At 38.6% G+C, this 20424-nt stretch overlaps 2 protein-coding genes across 4 annotated transcripts in view; both read right to left on the reverse strand.

Annotated features, from left to right (window-relative positions):
- On the reverse strand, positions 1 to 5916 carry LOC307157865 (adipocyte plasma membrane-associated protein). Of its 2 annotated transcripts, none has more exons than XM_079869831.1 (9): positions 5676 to 5916; positions 4227 to 4316; positions 3987 to 4108; positions 3810 to 3908; positions 3150 to 3302; positions 2191 to 2303; positions 1956 to 2116; positions 1683 to 1881; positions 1 to 1601 (listed from the first exon to the last, which is right to left on the reverse strand). In XM_079869831.1, exons 1-9 carry the CDS (start codon positions 5813 to 5815, stop codon positions 1395 to 1397), a joined length of 1284 nt encoding a protein of 427 aa, XP_079725957.1. In that variant the 5' UTR covers positions 5816 to 5916; the 3' UTR covers positions 1 to 1394. The 2 variants fall into 2 exon arrangements, with proteins under 2 accessions (XP_079725957.1, XP_079725958.1); XM_079869832.1 differs by having other exon boundaries at positions 7 to 1601; positions 1679 to 1881; positions 5676 to 5884.
- A 191-nt stretch (positions 5917 to 6107) lies between these two features.
- The window catches only part of rassf3 (Ras association domain family member 3), a 38223-nt gene continuing 23906 nt past the window's right edge, over positions 6108 to 20424 (reverse strand). For both annotated transcript variants that reach the window (XM_079869022.1, XM_079869023.1), the window contains 4 exons: positions 14270 to 14377; positions 12716 to 12971; positions 9850 to 9965; positions 6108 to 8704 (listed from right to left, as the gene is read on the reverse strand). In XM_079869022.1, coding sequence (XP_079725148.1) covers positions 8555 to 8704; positions 9850 to 9965; positions 12716 to 12971; positions 14270 to 14377 — 630 coding nt within the window. In that variant the 3' untranslated portion in view covers positions 6108 to 8554. The remainder of the gene's footprint in view (positions 8705 to 9849; positions 9966 to 12715; positions 12972 to 14269; positions 14378 to 20424) is intronic.

Consider the following 20424-nt stretch of genomic DNA (forward strand, 5'->3'; position numbering starts at 1 on the left):
GCTGTCGTTCTTTTTTAATGTATTTTAAAATATTACAAAAGAATAAACAGGACAATTGATTTGGCTCACAATGACATGATTATTAAATAATCGAATAGCACCAGTTAAAAATCAATATATGTACAGTATATTAGTGCGATACATACATGATACATTTTTAAATGTTTTCAAATAAAAAAAAAACATATTTTGGGTTGTTGCTTGAAAGTTCACTACCCTGAACTTTCATGTTATTTCTGTTTTGCATTACCGTTGCATAAGAAAACCATGTGTTCATTTTTAAATGGGAACAGCTATGCTTATATTTCTATGACCAATGCATTTTGCAGTGCAGAAAATCATAAAAAACAAAATAGAATGTGATGCTTCCCTTTGACTACCAATACAGTTAAAAGGTCTGTGTTAGACAAACTGTAATGGCTTAACTATACTTAAAGAGGCCATTTTATGTCATTTTACAAAAAAGTCAACTAGATTAAGTTTTCATGCTTGAATGTTTTCTTATATTGCTGCAGCACCTCTCTTTCCAGTCTGTTGGTTTAGTTACTGTCTTTATTAAGCTCCTCCTTCCAAAAGCAAAAATGTGCTCTGATTGGTTGGCTGGAGCAGTGTGTTGTGATTGGTCAAGCGCTGAGTGTGTTTGGGCAATGTCACGCCCCTTACTATAAACACACTACTAAACTAACTCAACCAAGCCTCGCCCCTTTAATCTGAGCATGCCTTGGGAATTATGTAAATGTTGTGACGTGTTCGTTCCCAAAAGAAAAAATCAAGATTAATGAAGGCGTTTCAGGGAGTTCAGAAACAGTGCGCTCTGGTATAGAGAAGAACTCCCTTTGGAGTAGCTTTGCAGACCTTTGTCATGCTCAAACAGCAACATTACACACTTAAGAAAGTTGTTAAAAAATTGTAAATAATAGCATAATAGGTTTAGCCTGGTATATTCGTGGGTTTTCTCCGGCCAAATTTTTGGCGGCCCAATCAGCGAACAGAGGGAGTGGCTGAGAACGATGACGTTGAGGTCGTGCGCTAGTTGGAGTTGTAGGGTTACGTCACGACCCAACATTAGCGATTGGTTACGTCAGATCCAGAGTGGCTTTGGAGCAGATCCAATAGTTTTAAACTTCAACAGAGTACCCGCCTTCAAGGAAGTTAACGCTTGTCAATGGAGAGTGGCCAGACTCTCTGTACAAATGAAATGTACGAGAGTCTGGGAGGACCAGGCTATAATAGGGCCTCTTTAAATAACAGAATTCACAGTTACGACGATATGTAGTTTTCTCACAAGACTTTAGTGCACTGTTAAAATGCAAATAATTTTACATTATCTACGAAAGGTTATCGAAAGTCCTATTTTCCCCATGTTTATGTCCACTTGTAAGAGAGCCAGACGGTCAGCTCCACTCCTCCAGCACAGGAAGAAACGGCAAGTCAGTGCTGCCCAGATAGTAGTGCGCCCCCTGCTGGAAGACATCGCTGACGGCCCACGTCAGGCTGCCCGTGGGGTCGTGTAGGCTGTCAATCACCTCTCCATCAGGCCCCAGCTCCAAAATCAGCCCGTACTTGGGCAACAGAACGTTGTACCAGCTGAGAGGAATGAGCTGCAAGAGGGTTCACCATTGAGATTTCACTTCTGTCACTGCTGAACTGACCTAAACTCCACATATTTAAGACTTACCCACCTTTACTATGAAGCGCTTAAGAGCAGGGTACGGACCAATCAGATCCAAGAATGGTGGGAAAAGTCGGCCGTGGAATCTAACGGTGGTTATGCCCACCAAAAATGTGCCACGGTCACTCAGGCGGATGTTATCAGGATAACCAATCATGTTGTTCAGGACGGTCTCCTTAGTGCCCGCTTTAGGTCCTTTTAACCAGAACCTGAGAAACAGGAAGGAAGATTTCCTCACGATCCTTTAACATTCGGATATATAAAAAAAATTAAAAGCTCTTACTTAATAATGTGTCCGATACTAGTCTCGGCCAGAAGCAGGAAGTCCTCATCAGGTGAGAGGGCAAAGCCATTAGGCATGTAGAGAGAATCCAACACTGTCCGAACGTCACCGGTCACGGGGTCATACGAGAGAAGGCGACCCAGTTGGTTCGTCTCCAAAACCTGCCGAGAGAACCAGCCTTTAGTGCAGGTAATATGACCAATGTCCATGCCCTGTTCTTCTGTCGCTCACTCACCTCATAACGGACATGACGTCTTCCCCATTTACTGCTGGAGTCCGTGAAAAACACGGTTCCATTTTTAGAAATCTCCAGACCGTTTAGAAAGCCAAAGGGAATCCCATCAGCTCCTTATAAGAAGAATGTGAAGGGGTTATTTAAATATGATGCTCTTTCAAATTGCAGGATTTGAATCATCGTAAATATGTTTTTATAAAGTCTTGAACTTTACGCAAAGCAGCAAGTATAAAGTTCATTGAGATAAACACTGAGATATGTGCAAGTACAGTAGTGGCCAGTAGTGATTTTCACGCTTTATCCAAATATTATGAAAAATGTGTTTTTCAAGCATATTGCGATATTGAGGACTAAATCAATATACTATATACTATGTTGCATATAGACAGTCAATTGTTTTATTTGTGATAACGCAATGAAACATGACAAATTGTGGCGACATATTATTTGGCCAGGCTGTCATACAAAGAAATTATGAAAACATGCAAAAACAAAAGAAAACCAACGAAATATTAACTGAAAATGTTGTAGTAAATGTATGCTGTCTTTTTTTTTTCCGATGTAGTTTTTGGCTTTTCTTTTTTTTTCTTTTTTCAGATAAATACTAGACTAAAAGTCTAGTTTTTTGTTCCTCCTTCATATTTAAAAAATCATATTTCTCATATTTTGGTGGTTTAATCAAATGCTTCGTGTCATTAAAAACAAATATCCCCTCCAGACACCACTTTTGGCCACAACTGTATAATATTAGTATATATATATGTATATAAAAGTTTTTGCCGGCCTTTAGGTGTTTACAACTCAACAGAGCAAAAAAAGCAAAAATTCAATTGAGAAGAAAATATATAGTACCTTGAGATAAAAATGGACAGTTGATTTTGACACTGGCCAAAGCAACCAAAAATGTTGTGAAAAGCTTTTTGAGACATTTGAAAAAGCGCACACTAATGTTTACAGACCCTCTTTGCTGGAATGTAGCAATGTCTTCTCTCCAGTCCAAGGGTCAACTTTGAAAAGACCCTGGTAAGAGTCAGCCACGATAAGCTGCCCGTCACGGTCCAATTGCAGACCGTGTGGACGGCCGCACACCGGCTCATAGTCCATACATGTGCCTATGTGAAGAAGAAAATGGCAATTATGCAAATACAGCATGATATCTTACCGTCTCTGTACCAGGAAAACAATGGTATCTACTAACCGACAGGCACATTTTGCATTCTGCTAAATGACTCACTAGAGAATACATTTTCCCACCTGAATTTTTAAAAAGCTCTGGCTTGGTTAAATATAGTAAGATTAAAGAGAGGCATCAAATGCTCTAATGAAGACATCTGCATTCAAGACTCTTTAGAACAGCCGAGCCTTTGATACAACAAGTCTTTGTGAATCACTTCAGCATGTCTAATGTGTGATGGCAGCAGGACACAGGGACTGTCGGGTTTTTCCACACGTGTCAAGCCAGTGAACGCCTCCACAACAGCCGATACATATTCATCCTGCCACAGAGGGCCCGTGAAGTGCATAATGATTTACACTATATGCAGCTAAACAGCTTCATGGATTCAGGTACAGTTGCTTCAGCATTTTCTAGTCTTCTGCTGGTGCAATGGTGGATTTACCACATTCAGGGATGTTCTGGCCCATCTGAGTGATGAAAGTGAGCGATTCCTTGTTGATTCTCCACAGCTTCCCATCAACAGTCCCTGTGTAGATGTTTCCTTGAGAGATGCAATGAAGAGATCAAACCTGACTGTATTTCTCAACAACAAACAGACCAAAATACAAGACTAGCTCACCGTTCTGGTCTGCCGTGAAGGACTCCGGGCCTTTGAGTTGACCAGAGAACAGCCGGCGACCTCTCTGTAGACGTGTGTTCACTGCCAGAGGGCCGTCCAGAGCAGGCGGGGGTCCCTCAAATCTGGAAAACGTTCATCAGCGGGAAAACACACAAGACTGAAATCTCTTTGGAGATCGATTTATGCTGAATTGACTGCAAAGTAAAGAGATTTACAATGAAAAGGCAAAGTGAGACTCACATGTACGGCTCAGGATCAATAGGGGAGGGAATGAGATACAAACCAACTGCAACTGCCAACAATACAACGCTTACAGAACTCTGCCCGAGCCTGCATAAATAAATACATGAATTTAATGGCAAAGACATCTCACGGATGTATGTCATTATTAAAGAGAACATTCTGGGCTTTTCTGTAATACCAAATTTTTGGTCTATATGGTCTCTTTATTATTATATGATATTATATATCACATCATAATGTTAAAAAATAAAAAGTATATAAGAAATTGAAATGACATAATTTATCAAATAAAATAATATCAAAATAGTGTTTTTTCATAATAATATTATTCAAATGAAATGTAATATTTGTATTAATTAAATATTACATTGATATAATAATATCATTATATATTTAATTATATAATATTATATTCAAATAAATGTTACAATTATCATAAAAGATACATGACATCACATTATAGCCTAATGTTAAAAATAAAAAAGTATATAAGAAAATTAAATTACATCATTTATCAAATAAAATTTAAATTTAGTCATTTAGCAGACGCTTTTGTCCAAAGCGATTTACAAATTAGGACCAAATCAAGCGAGTCATCATGAAGAGGCAAAAACAACACAAGAAGTGCTCAAAATACAAAGTGCAGGCATTGCATAGCATAAGCCAGATAAGGGAAGATTAAGGGAAAAGGAAAGAATTAATATATATATATATATATATATATATATATATATATATATATATATATATATATATATATATTTATTTATTTTTTTATTTTTTTATTTTTTTAGATTAAGTGCTCACGGAAGAGAAAAGTTTTCAGTTGTCTTTTAAATGTTAATTTGAATGTAAAATATTTGAATGTATTGAATGTATTTGAATTTGAATGTATTTGAATGTAAAATTAAAAAATAGTATTAATCATAATAATATTAATCAACTTAAATTAAATGTAATATTTATTTATTATATAATTCAACTAAATGTGATCATGATAATAAAATAACTAATGCTGGCATTCAGGATCATACATCAAAATATAATAGAAATAGATTTTGTGAACATGTGCAAAGTAAATATATTTAAAAAGATTTAGAGGCAGCACACAGACTCGCGCGCGTTATCTTTCATTATTGAGTAATAGGAACATCTCATAATCAGAGGTTTTTAAATAATGTTTCGTTAACACGAAAGATACGAAAGAACAAAAGAAAGGCGATTTTCTCACTAAATAACAGAAATAATCCGCATTATTCACTACAGCTCAGCGCTTTCACCCGTGGACAGTTAAGAATGTGAAGTAGCCTAACGTTACACTACAAGTGCGTCCAGAAGTGAACAACAACGAAAAGTCGTCGTTTATTATCACCCCAAAGTGAGCGTTTGTACGTTCCTTCGTGATTAATAGGATTTTCTGGATTAAAAAAAATTGTGTAAACTTACATGGTTATGTCGTGGAGCCTTTTTGATAGTTGTGTAAGTTCAGCGTGTGTTCCAGGACGCCATGAAAGAAGTGTTCGGTGAGTCAGCGATGAGTTCAGCGATGAGGACATTAACACGGGTTCATACAGAGGGCACATCATTCACGTGTGGGGCTGCCTTGAGCACGTCTCGGACTCAATCACATCTTTACAGTTTAACGTGATGTTGAAAGCTAGTAAAAGGGCTAATAACTGTTGGTGTGACCCTTTGCACAGTGTACTTCAGGGTAGGCTACTTTGAAGGGGGGAGAAAACGTGTTTAATGACAAATGTGTTGGAGATTATTAGAAATACCAGCTTTTTGAGATTATGCCAAAATCAAGTCTAAATCCAAAAGGAGTTTCTTCTCACACACACACACACACACACACACAAACAGATGACGGCTGCAGTGAATTGAGAAACATTTAATCTTTATTTAAAGAAACCATGTCTTCAACAATAAGGCCACGATTGGTAACAATACAAACCCTCAAAGAACCTCCGTCATTGTCAAAAATGCATGACATGTGGACTCATTTGGATTCTAAAAATGCATATTTAGTGAAGCTTTTCTAAACCTCTCAAGGACAATATTCATGCCAGTCCTCGCTTCATCTTCGATAAATGAAACTTACATCATTCATTAACATCCACAAAACCACGTAACTTAAAACTGTGGAGCAAAATGAGAATTTTTGGCAAATACAGAGTATGGGATTCGTGAGCAAACTATGTCTAACTATGTTGTTAAACAGAAAGATCAACAGCACTGGCCTGTGATGTCCTAAAACAGCCATAAAATATGCATGAATTAATATAACACATGCACGTATACTTAAAAGTATTGAAGCAGTTCACTCGTATCCACACCACTTTACTACACATGAATACAGTTTAACATTCATTCACAGTCTTACTCTACAAACAAAAGCTTGTTTATGAAAAAAAAAAATTAAAATCAAGTACTGAAACAGCTTTATTTAAAAATTAAAAATAAAATCATACAACTGAGCTTCCACTAGATGCAATGCCGTTTAAAAACAGTGGAAGACAATAGGCATCTGATGAAGACTAATAAAACAAAATAACTCCCTGAATTAAAACAAAGTGCCCAAAAAGCATTTATAAAAATTACTGGTCTTATTCCCCTGACATATCCTCTTCGATTGTATATATTGAGACTCTTGTGATGTTATTTTCACACAAAATTAGTCTAATTTATATTTACCCCAGTGTTTACAATTAAAGTTGCCATGGTAAAACCATTGGACAAGATAGATACTGTAATTTAACCTCAGTTTATTGAGGTGTTCAAACTGATTGCACCAGGCAACTTGTTTCAAACTTAAATTAAACTATGCATTTTAATAATATCTTTGGTTAGAGGTTATAAAACCAATAATAATAAAGAAAAAAAAAAGCACACAATCTGTGTCTAAGACAATTGAATTAACTGACACAGGTGAGACATAAGACTGCAGAGATGTAGTTACAGCAGTTGGTCACAAGGTGTCGCTACCTCGCTATGCATGTGTCAATATAATGTTGCAGTACCCTTCAGGAAACCGTCATGCAGCACTAGCATACAGAAATTCAAATATAAATGTGTATACATATTAAACCACCTACTGATACACAAGTATCATTTAAAATCATCGCCATTAGTGTTGACCTTGAGAGCTGTTGTGACAAAGTAGCACTGACCATTAATGTGTCTGCGTTTATTTTACTGTACCTCACAACGGTAACATTTCAGCTACATCACCATGCCATGAAGAAATGCGTGCAAAATAAACTTTTGGCAGAACTTTGTATCGTCCAGCTACAGCAAATCGGATCAGTGTGATTGTACATATGTTCATGAATCACAGAAAGGAAGGAAGATCACACTGCAAGTACAACTTCTAAATCTACCATTTTCAGGCTGTAGCATCAAAACAAACAACTTCATTACTTATATATTCAGTCATTTGTCCCAAATGATCTGCTCAAACCAGAGGCCATCACGACCCATCATTCACTGAGAAAGAGCGCCTGACCCTGACCAACATCAGTCCGCTCTGCGTGACACTTCCCACATACTTTCGAACATCCTCTAAGCTCCTCTTTCCAACTTCCTGAAATCCGTTCGGTTCCAATTCCAGCACATCACCTAAGAATCCTTACGCATACTTTTTCTGATTTAAAATAAACACAAGTTTGGTTTTTAATTTGCATTTATGCCATCCATCCAGCAAGTAATGATTATGAAATGCTACATTGCTTTAGTCCTCATTTCCTGCCCCTACATCACATTCAAACTTCTCCATCACAAACATACTCTTCCTGTCTTTGTCACGTGCTACGTTTGTCCTCATTTTGTCAACAGCACATCAAATGCCAACACTATCTTTGGTAGGGCACATTATGAGTCAATTGGTATTTAATATAAAACAAAAATAATCCCCAATCCCATCAGTTTCTGGTCAATAATATATTTGAAATAAAATAAGACTCTTTCAGTAAAATAAACAAAAGAATAAAACTTCACCCACATAAATTAAAACAACAAACAAATATTTACAAACCACAGCATCCATTAATTAAATAAAAAAACAATTTCACGTTTGCATCATTCACAACTTCACGAGGTAAAAGAACAGAAAACATGACAAATAACTGCGACGGTTGAAACTGTGAAAGATCACAAGAGGGCGGAAGGGTAAATATGGCACCTGAGGTGCATTGTGGGAGGTCAGTGCTCTCCTCTGAGTTTCTGAGACGGGTGTCCACTTGGCACAGTGACACCTGATAGTGTTCATTACAGACAGTGACCACTAGAGGCAGCAGTGCTGCAGTTCTTCTCTCAGAAGGTTGGCTTTAGCCTGGGCCGCCCGCTGCTCTCATGGCCTCGTCCAGTTTCTCTCTGTAGGTGTTGTAGCGTCTGGTTATCGAACAGATCTGGTCCTGTTCCTCTTTTTCCAAGATGCGGAGGAAGTTATGCAGTTCGGGGATGGAAAAGGCGTCCCACTGATGAATGAGAGGAAGATGGGTGTCATAATTCCATCATTTTATTCATTTATTTATAAAAAGAATTTAATGCCATGTCAGCATCAAGGCTATCTTCATGGCAAGAACAAAGTGAATAGCAAAAAAATCAAACGATTAACAAAAAACTATACACACTACCGTTTAAAAATGTGGGGTCGATGAATGTTTTTGAAAGAAGTCTCTTGTGCTCAACAAGGCTGCAATTATTTGATCAAAAATACATCACAAAACAGTGAAATATTATTACAATTTAAAATGGCTGTTTTCTTTTGTAATATATATATATATTTATTTTATTTTTTTAAAAAATGCAATTTTTAATTCTGTTATGCAAAGCTGAATGTTCATGATCCTTCAGAAATTATTGTTGAAAACATGACTTTTTTTTAAAATGGTTGTGCCACTTAATATTTTTAGGGAAACTGTGATCAATTTTATTTTAAGATTCTTTGAAAAATACAAAGTTCAAAAGGACAGCATTTATTTGAAATAGAACTTTACTTTCACTTTTGATTCATTTAATGCTTTGTTGCTGAACTTCTAAAAAAAAATCTTACTGACCCCAAACTTTCAAATGATAGTCATTTAGGATGGATACAAGACAAAAATTCTTAAATGCTCTGGGTTCGGGCCAATTTCCGACAGTTCGGGCTTCCCCGGACAGCACGCATAAACCTTTATCTGATTATATGCAAGTGTGAACTCGTGAAATAACCAATGTGAATCTTTGAATGCCGCAAATGGATTTCATTCATTTCAGATTCACTGTAAGAGAGAAAACTAGGGATGCACTCATACCGATCCGTATCCGATACTTACATTCTGAATGTCTGTGGATACTAATCCGATACCAGTGCTGTTTTTTTTCTTGGATCATCGTAGAATATACTACTGTGTGTGTGTGTAACTGATGATCAATCTTTTATGTGTTAAACACAACCCACTAAATACCAGGAACGTTACTAGACCTATTTTAGGGAGGCCTAAAAGATTCATTAGTTCCCCCAGATAAATCAATATTATCAGTCAACATTTTCTCAGAATTTGTTTTGATTTGTTTTTTATGTCAACCATTCCACTGCATCTTAAAACTTCTTACTGGGCGTAAAACAAAGAAACCTTACCAAGACTTCACCGGTTTGCTGCTCCTTCAGGACGAAGCTGAGCGTGTCAGTGCTGGGTCCCGCCACCAGACGAAGGAACAGAGGGTGTTCTTCCTCTGACAGCTTACAGGTGTACACTGCACACACACAGGCACAGAACGCACACTACTTCATTCACATGTAAAAATCAGGCAAGAATTAGGGATGCATGAGGATGATATTTTTTCACCCTTTTTTTAGTGCCAGAGCTGTAACCTCAATGCATTCCGGGTCCATTTTGACCCAGAAGAGATCAATAACAACTGGAAAACTATGAAAATACACAATTTATTTTTTTATTTTTTAGTTCTTTAAGAGATATAACAAGGAACTTGATGAAATATTCTGAATACAATCCAATTAGTGATGCAGTCTGAAATTAAAATCACACCATGTTGGTTTGTCTAGGCCAAAGGAGAAGTGGTCCCTCGACTGAACCTGGTTTGTCGACTTTTGGCTTGCTTAGTCGGGGACACTTACTATTCGGGATTACATGAGAACTGAACTGGATGATGACGTCACAGTTTTCTCTAGAGCTGCTTCAGAGATTCATTGAACTCATATTCATATTTGATGAACTTTACACAGTTATTGAACCAAAATTAATCAACACTTTTCTTTCTAGAGCTGCTTTACAGCTGAATTCAAATCTGTTTGCATCACTGAATCAATATTTTCCAGTTTATCACTGTACTGAGCTGCTTTAAAGCAATCTGTATTGTATAGTGCTATATAAATAAAGGTGTCGACTTAATTTAAAGAGGATGAATTTAGAAAGAAAACTTCTCGGACAGGGTTTCAGCACCAACAGTAATTGAGATCCACTCTGAAAAGTTGCATAAGTCAATTAAAGCACTTGCAATTGTATTATAATAATGACCTGGCTGCCACACCACACAAAGAGGAAGACAAACGCCAAACTACACACTGCTCAATGTTGATCTCACGCCAAATTTCACAGCAAAAACAAACTTTAAGCACGAAAAAAGGAAGAGCACCACCTCATATCAGGAACAAAAGTTAATTCTCTAGAACTGCTGCGTTTACTTAAGCATTATGGGAGATTTTCCTCCACCCAGAGTGTGGAAGAGGGCGCAGACCTGCATTTCTTCATTCTTGAGGAATCCTCTCATCTCACTTCCTGTTTAATGGGGGCTTCCTTTTGCCTCCGGCAGGGGTTAATCAGAACATGCAGGGCTGTTATTATGTCTACACTAATGCGGTTGATTCATGCTCCTCTATAGGCCGTACCGCTGTGATATCACACATGAGGGTCTGCCTGTTTCTATAATGAGCTCTGAGATGGGAGTTTATCAGCATCTAAACTTTAGCATTTCTTTAAGTCGTCTAGTCTAGACGGGGTGTTTAAGAGCTCGTCGACGGTCTCGTTACACGCATTAAAAACAGCTGTCAAACTCAAAGTCTTGCATATACGTCTCCTAGCATGTGCCGAGATCTCTCACGGTGGTGAGACCTCATGAAAATGCTCCGTCTCAGACGGTGGAGGGAAAAAAACATCACTGTTCCAGACAGCCTTCTCAGCAAAATCCCCCCATTGGCAGCAGCACTTATTGGCTCCTACACACACACTCCTACAAAATAACTGAAGATGAGCGTAATATCTCCCTACAGTACTATGACACTCAGTTCATCAATTCACTGCGACTGAACTGACTACCACAGCGAACCAAAATTATTTGCGTATTTGGATCAGTAACAAAAAGTGGTATATTAAAAATAAGTACATAAGATGGTTGCCTAGAATATTAGGTTTAAAAAAAATGTGAAAACCTGAAAAGAATTGTGTATATAATTCAAAATAATTATAAAAAGACAACTTAAATATATGAAATAAGAGGTGAATGGATCTACTAAAGGTGGAGTTTTTTTCAAATAAGAATTATATAGATATATTACTTGACAGTAGGATTTAATGGATAATACAGAATTTTGTAAAAAAAAAATTGTAATATTTAATTTTTTTGACATGATAAACCGTGATTAAGTCATTTTGTTTTAAATGTGCAGTCTGAATTAAATGAGTTAAGATAAAAAGAATGCATAAAGGAAAATAATACTAAGATAACTTTAACCTGTACTTTTCTCAACAAATATGCACAGCAGTGTAGTCTGATTCATGAATGAATGACTCTTATGACCCGATTCTTGTAATAATTCTTTTCTGTCAAATAAACCGGAGCGCATTCCAACCCGACGCTCAGACTACGAAAACAGGTACTGAAAATCACTGAGCCATATGTGTGTCTGGCTTCCTATTGTGTGTGTGACGTCAACGAGGGGCTCAGACAGTGGCTGGGGTCTGTCAGAGGAAGGAGATGGATTGGAAACACTTTGACATTATGGGAGGAAAACCAATGCTCAAAAATTCACCAAATGATGTCGCTCTGCAAGCCTGTGACTGATTTCAGCACTGAAAAAACTAACTAGTAGTCACTAGTAAAGTTGACCATCCTGACCCCTCCCAGCTCAGAATATCCCTGTATGGTGATGAAATGTGGGGAACGAGGCTGGTTACTATCTGCATTCAACAGGTTGGCACAGACAACAGCTGGTGTGTACGTGTGTTTACTACGCTGGCATGGTGTATTCTTGGCACACGCGTGCACATATGCTTACAGGCAACAGGACTGTCCTGTATCTGTGTGTGCCAGAAGTCAAGAACGTTCATAAATACACACACATTTCTGAGATTGTCTTATTTCAGGAATGCATCTGGTCCTGCCAAAACACATACACAAGGCGTCCTGAGTCATTACCACGCTAGTGCTAGTCTACCGTATGCACAAATACGTTGATGCATTTTCCACATTCATGTTCCGCGTCTCACCTTGATCTTCTCTGCTGAAGCGTTTGAACAAGGCGAACTTGGCGGGGTTGTCGGCCACGGTGAACTTTTTCAGCATGGCTTCAATCACCTGTCGCACTGTGTTGGTGCTGCTGATGTGCAGGGTGTTTATGGAGCCACGTGGAAGGTAAAACGCCTCTTGACCTTTGACCCCTCCTGCCCCACCTCCTTTCACCGTGATGGGCCTCCGCAGGTCCATCTGCACCTTGATGAAGCCTGTGTACATGCCGCTAGAATTCTGCAGGACCGAGACAGAGGAAAGACACAGAAAAACATTCAGTTTTATGACTAAAAGAGCCTATTCTGATCAATGAGCACCAGTGTAGAGGGTTAGCTAACAACTAACTTTTCTCAAATGAGCATCAGTTTATTTTGACAAAATGCAACATCGCTGTTTTTAGGACAAATGTAATCAAATGTATTTTCTTAATTAGTTTCGAGAAAGTCTGATTCATTTCAGCAAAACGGTTCCTTTCAGGCAATTTCAATTAAAGGTATAGTGGAGGATCTTTCCGAATTTTAGATAAGACCCGCCCTCTCCACTTTTTTAATAAGTTTGATTGATTCACCAGAATGATTGACAATTAGGAGGACCAATAGTATAGGTGATCCACCCGGAAGTAAAAAATCCTCCACTATACCTTTAACTGATTCAAAACATACAGTATATATCATTGTATTTAAAAGTAAATGTATGAGTATAAGTATATTTTGTCTGAAATAAATACTGCTTTGGTTTTATGACTAAATCAAATAGTCATTAATTATACGTTTTAAGGTTTAACCTTCTTTAAAGGACAGCTTAACTATAGAACTGCTTAATATGAGTAGTAGCTTGACAAGCTTCGGTTTCAAAGCAGCTTCCTCAACACTGTTGAGCACATCTTGCAGTGTTATCTGACTGCGTCCAGATGGAGCTCAGATTTGAGGTTCTTCTGTCTGTAAGCTCATTAGTCCAAATGGCAGCCGTGACTGCAGGCTACAGGCGAGACACGGGGGGTGTAATTACAGCTCACACACACCTCTGAAACTCAATGCATTGCTCTCTGCCACACTGACACACAACCCCACTGAACACAGGCCTTAAACTTAATGATCCAAGACTGGATGCTTAATGAGTAAAATATCAGATATACTAATACAAAGTGTTTGTGCCACGCTGGCTTAGTCTAGTCCAGTCCAGTCCAAGTCTAAACAACACAAAAACAGTGTGCGATAAGCAGCTGCGATCTGGACAAAGGTACAGTTGTAAAGTCTGATGTTCTGACATCACAGTCCTTATGGCTGTCACATGATATATTAGGAGGCATGATAAACTGATTACGCCATGGGACAATGATGAAGCTTTTATTAAACTATTAAACATAAGTCTGAGAATTTGTCACATGACAAAAATGTCCTTCTGCAATATTGTACACTGATTTAACACTGATGTTCAGCTGTAGATGAAGAAAGTGGATGGACTTTTGAATTTTGAACATTTGTGATTAGATTATTTTATGACCTATTTGTAAAAAACAGAGATCATTAACTCACCAGTGTCATTTTAAAGTGGTCACGCGAGTCTGCATTGTACTGCTCGACCTTCTTTCTGATCTCCTCGTGAGTGAGATGAGTGCGCAGCTCTTTCTCTTTCTCCACATCCTGAAACACAGACAGTGAACATAAGCATTTAGCAAACGAAGGTCAGCACAGGTCAACCCGCAGCTTATTTTGACAGCAGAAGAGGTACAACTCCAGTCCTGCTGAATAATGGATCCATTCAAAGCAAAGGCTTCTTTGTCATGAGCCGGTTCCTGATGCGGGAGCCCACATAGGCTTCCCATCCTCTTAACTTGTGACATCCATGTGTAGCATAAATGACAAATACAGATTATTCCAATACTTCTCAGATGAAGCAAACTGATTAATCCCACAGAAGACAGCAGCAGGGTAAACAAATAATAGCATTTTCCATCTTTTTTTTTTATTTGTAATATACATTTTAAATACATCTTGTTCCTTAAAGGAGAACTCCGGTCAATTTTAACATTGAGCTCATTTTTTTGTAAATTTGGAGTGCTGTCAATACAGAGAAAAACAACAAAAATCGGTGTTGCCTACACCGTGTTATCCTCTTTTTAAAATTTGCACCCTGTTGACTTCAATGGGGTGAATCTGACTGCAGTAGATGTGAAAGATATGAATAAAAGTGATGTTAATTCAGCCAGCGCTCATACCTGTATTTACATCCTGTTTTCGGTCGAAGTCCACAGTAATCGATTGTCGAGTTCACGTGCGTGATCATAGGTACTAAACCTATGCGTGTGAACTCGACAATCGACTACTGTGGACTTTGACCGAAAACAAGAAATAAATACAGGTATGAGCGCTGGCTGAATTATTATCATTTTTATTCATATTTTTCACATCTACTGCAGTCAGATTCACCCATGTTCACTCTGAAGGAATCACTCACATTGGCTGGGCACTTGTAATGACACATCAAGGATGTTAAGAGGCTAAAAGCAGGTTTAAAACTTGCCCCATTGAAGTCAACAGGGTGCAAATTTTAAAAAGAGGATAACACGGTGTAGGAAACACCGATTTTTGTCGTTGTTCTCTGTACTGACAGCACTCCAAATTTACAAAAAATGTTAAATGTTAAAATTGACCGGAGTTCTCCTTTAAGCCACCAAAATATGAACCCTTTAAGTATTTAGCCTAAGTATTACTTTTCTGGAACAATGCAGCACTTGAAAGTTACAACCAGCAGAATATTGTATGAAACGTGCAGTGCACTTGGTCTTACATGGTCATATCAGCAAGAAGCTGATCCATTTCATGAGCGCTCAAAGTTCAAAACAAAAGCATAGAGCCCCTTATAAGGAAACAGTCCTGGGCTGAAGTGACAACACACTGATGGACAAGGACCTTCTCAGCTAACAGTGTCCAGAGGCTGGATACTGTGAGTGAACTGTTAAAGACAGTCGTAATTCCCCTCCTGCGAGGGCCAAGACTGCCTGGAGGGTTTGGAATAACAGGTGGTTTTGTGTTGCGTGCACTGATAATGAAAGTTACAGTGCATGAGTCACACTGTTTTCATACCAAGAAAACATCTACTTAAAGGCTAAACACGTTTTAAAATTTCTGAGTTTACTATAAAGCCCTAAAGCTCTTAGAACAAACATGTTTCCGTGCAAAATTACTACACTTTTCAAAACCGACTATTTAATTGTATTATTCTTTCTTAGGTAAGTGCAGCCTGGATAACTGATAACAATTAAATATCTGTATTAAATTGAATTCATATTTAAGTTCACTTTATATTTTTATTCCCAGATAGGGTTTTTCCCATGCTGAATGTTAGCATGCTAAAGCAGAGTAAAGGTGCTTGATCAACAAATTCATCTTTAAAGCAACGCCAACAAAAGTATTGTCTCTAGTGTTCTCAGGATAAACAGACACCTTTTATGTGCCCAATGGGACTAATCTTTAATGACAGAGCTTAGTCTGTCCACTACTTTGGACGTGCCAACCGTCACACCAAGAAGGTCATTAGCTTAATCACGTCACCATCCTGACAAGCATAAATAAGAATGGAAAACAATACTTTCCAGACTTACTTATAAAAGGATTCTGTCATGTGTTCAGATCAGACCAATTAACCAGAAGAAACACTCTTATATGAAGTCACAACTACAAGCCGAGAGCCCATTAATTCCCCATTCTCCACAAAAAAAGCTGGTAAGAGCTTTTTAAATGAGGGGGTGAGAACGTCTCTGCGGGGCCCGTTGAGCTGTTGAGTGCGTGCAAGGGATTGCAGCTCAACACATCAGCTTGTGCCGCCTATGGGTTCAGTGATGTGGTCTCCGTCAGCTCTCTGAGGGTTGTTCATTAGCCAGGCTGAACCATGCATGTCGGTTATGTAAACTCTGATTGGTGCCCACAAAGTAATAGTGAGACCTGACGCCCGCTTGATTTCAGTGCCCCAACATGGTCTTTAAACAGTGTAGTCCTAGGAAGTGATGTTGATATGTCTAGCTAAGAGTGGTTTGTCAAGGTACTGCTGACATAATGTTTGGGAAAGTAGACACCATCAGCAATGTGAACAGAAGGCTGTGCAGAACTAAACCAGGAAGGACAGGGTTAACACGGATGCCTCTGCACAGCAGAGTGTGACAAAGGCAAAATAAACACTAGGCCGATGAGGTAATGCGACAGAAAAAGCAGCTTTACCTCCCTTGTTGTGAGGGATTGTGTCCTCGCTCTCATGTGGAGCAACGCATTCCGAGAGGACAGAGAACAAGAAGAACAGGTTAAAGGTATCCCTGAGGTCCGACCGGACCGTCTCTACTTGTCAGAGATCAAAAGGAACATTAGTCAAAACATTAAAGGGAGAAAGTTAACTCAGCACTCTGTAGGCCCTATGGTGTCCTTAGCTGAAAAGCAAGACTGGAGGGTGTGGCATGTGGTTATGTTAGGGTTTTTGTTCCTCGTTTTTAGTCATGCGTTAGCTGATTTCTGTCACACATGGTGGTCACAGCATACTCGACTTAAGTGGAACAGGACACACGAGGTGCGATCAAACTGGTTTTTCAGGGGCACTCCTACCTGACAAACTCTTGACTTCTGTAGATAAAGCACTTGATATCATCTGTGCTACTGACAGACAAGTTAGATTAGCATGTCCATCAGAAAAAACGACCAAAAGGCTTGGCGGACAAGGCAATTGAAAGACAACCTGCTTTTTATTTTTAGCTGAGCTTTTGCAGGGGATTTTCGGGCACGCCTATAATGACTGCAACTCATCACGCTTGCCAATGTACACTGATCTGCAAGCTCTAACAAAACAGCCCCTTCTCATTCCCCCTACCCCACAGGAAGTCCCTGGTCACCACACCTTTCCTCCCCAACACATTCTTCAGCTAATGGAGTTTCTGACGCGAGCAGAAGAACCGGTCAATACCCTTATACAAACCAAAGGCTGGACTCCAGTCACTGGCCGATTGTTCGACAACCATAAAAATGACCATTCTGTGTGGCTTCCTACTCAGCAGGACAGTAGGCAGATTAGACTGCATGATGTGATTCTAGAATAGTCAGAACTACAGGGAGGTTTACAGAGTACAGGAAACCACAGCCAACAAGAATAGAGGAATGGAAAAGAAACTTATTGTGAGCTTGGTGAACACTCACACCAAAGCTCATCAACTGGTTGCATTACTGACAACACAATTCATGTTGTGAAACAAAAATATAGTGTCATAAAATTCTGGACTTTGATGAAAATTCTGAAATTTTTAGTTTAAGGGATGTTGAGTTGCATTGCCTACAATCCCTGTTGACTCAAATCTTCAATAATGTAAAAATCTATGTAAAAACAATGTCTTTTGGTTTTTCTCTTCCCATAAATCTAAAAGCTTTCGCAACCAGCACAGTACATGAGGTTATCTATCCATGCAGGTATATGACTCATGGGTGTCTTTCATTTTAATTACTATATAACATTGCCTCACATGGAAATGTACATGCCTTTATACGCCAATCAGACATTGTCCTTTAACCCTCGATGCTCTCCTAAACTTCCTTCTACAAATTACAGTTTCATAACTATTTATGTCTGCAAGGAATGGCAACGGAACAAGAAAAAAAAATACCATAATGTATATTATGAAAGCTAGGCGTGGGCCTATTTACTTTGTTACAGACAGAGAGTGAAAAACATCTGATGAAAATAAAACATTGTTAGAAGAACTGTAATAGTATTATTAAATGGGCTACTCATATTGGTACTTGGTCTCGGCAAGGCAAGGACCCAAATGTAAGTACTTCTACTTGGTCTGAAAAAAAGTGGTATCGGTGCATCCCTAATCTCCTCTGTTGCTCTCCACAACAGACAGGCCAATTATAACACAAGCCCCTCAAGGACTCTTACAAGCTGTTTTCATTGGAAAGCATGACCGATACCTCCCAGCAATTTCCATCCCAACGTCATAAAGCTCTGCTGGGATAGTAACTTGTGACTGACAGCTTGGTTTCGAGGTTCAGAGTTTTCACTGATCAAGTAGGGCCATTCTAGACCTTCAAACATATTTCTTGGTACTTCACAATATTCCCAAGAAGGTGTCAGTGACTTAGCCTACTTAGGAATTATGGGTAAACTTAGCTTCAAAGATTACTGATAACAGGATATGAGCTGAAACATAAAAACAGGGTGTGGTTTGTTTTGCTTGTAACTGAAGGCAACACTATACTGTAAAAAAAAAAAAAAAAAAAAGAGAGAGAAGACTTCTTAAGAAAGTAGGGAACTTTAGCCCTTTACAAACCAAAAAGACTCGTCCTTCATGCTCAATGCAGAATCGAATATGATCCTGGGCTGATTCACAACAGAGAGGAAGTAGAGCTGTCTGACTCACCACAGCGGCCCAATTGATCATAACAAAACCTGTCAGGCCAGATGGGAATACAGTGACTTCACTGAGCTCAGAAAAAAAATACAACCTCACTGTATGACGTCCCAAGTCATTATTACGCCCACTTACTACAGCTGTGGCCAACTGTGAGAAATTGAAGAAGTTGCTCATCTGTTGTTTTTGACTGAAGAGATGCCACACAAAGTAGGGCTGGGCGATATGGACCAAAAGTCATATCCCGATATATTTAGGCTGAATATCGATATACGATATATATCCCGATATTTTTTCCGCAAAGTGAGAGCAAATGTTCAGTCAAAGTCAAAGCCAAATATGACATGTTAAAAGTAGTTTTATTGAAACCAGCTATTTCAGTAAACAGTTGCAAAATCAAATGAATAAATAATAAACAGGTTTCTTCACCTTAGGGCTGCACGATTATGACAAAAATCATAATTGCCGATATTGTTATTTGCGATTTATTAATTATGATTATCAAAGTTTACATTGAATATATATAAACAAATTTTGTCATTTAAAAATATAAAAAAATAACACAAAGAAAAATAGTGGCATTTTGGGGTTAATATGGAAACGACAGTTGCCATGGTGAATACACAATATAATATTAACAATAACTGTTAATGAAACATGGAAACTGCTCCTGGTGAATAGAATGAAAATCATACCTGCATTACTTTTATTTCGTGTAATTTACAACGTAACGGCGTTGCATGCTCGTAGTTTATTTTGCACTTCAGTGAGGCGATACACAGCGCGCGCACGCCGCCGCATTTGCGCGTGCAATTGAGTGTGCGCTCCGAGCACAGGATAACGGCTGACAGGACAAGAAAGTCCGTTTTTCTGAGGTGAAAGACTTTATTTCAGCGTACACTTATGTCACTGCCTGGTAGTTCTTATTGTGCTGGGGTTTCTGAAGTAGTCATGATTCGCCTCTTGTAACATAACATGCTCTAAACACGCACGCAGAGTGTGAAAGGAGGAGCGGAGGCGCGGGGAGCAGAGCGCAAATTTGAACTATATCGATATATGCGATATGGTCTAATTCCATATCGCATTTAAAAATATATCGATATATTTTTTATATCGATATATCGCCCAGCCCTAACACAAAGCTGAAATATGAAACCACAAACCAGAAAATGTCCAGCTAAAATGCCAAATCTGACATATTAGGTAATAAATATAGGCCAAAGGGGGAAGATACATGACGTCAAACAGGCCTCCGTTCGCCTGAAAGACCTTCAGAATCATGTCCAGCTAATTTGCAGTTGG

The sequence above is a fragment of the Squalius cephalus genome (assembly GCF_949319135.1).
Source record: "Squalius cephalus genome assembly, chromosome: 4".
In the NCBI taxonomy this organism is placed as follows: Eukaryota; Metazoa; Chordata; class Actinopteri; order Cypriniformes; family Leuciscidae; genus Squalius; species Squalius cephalus.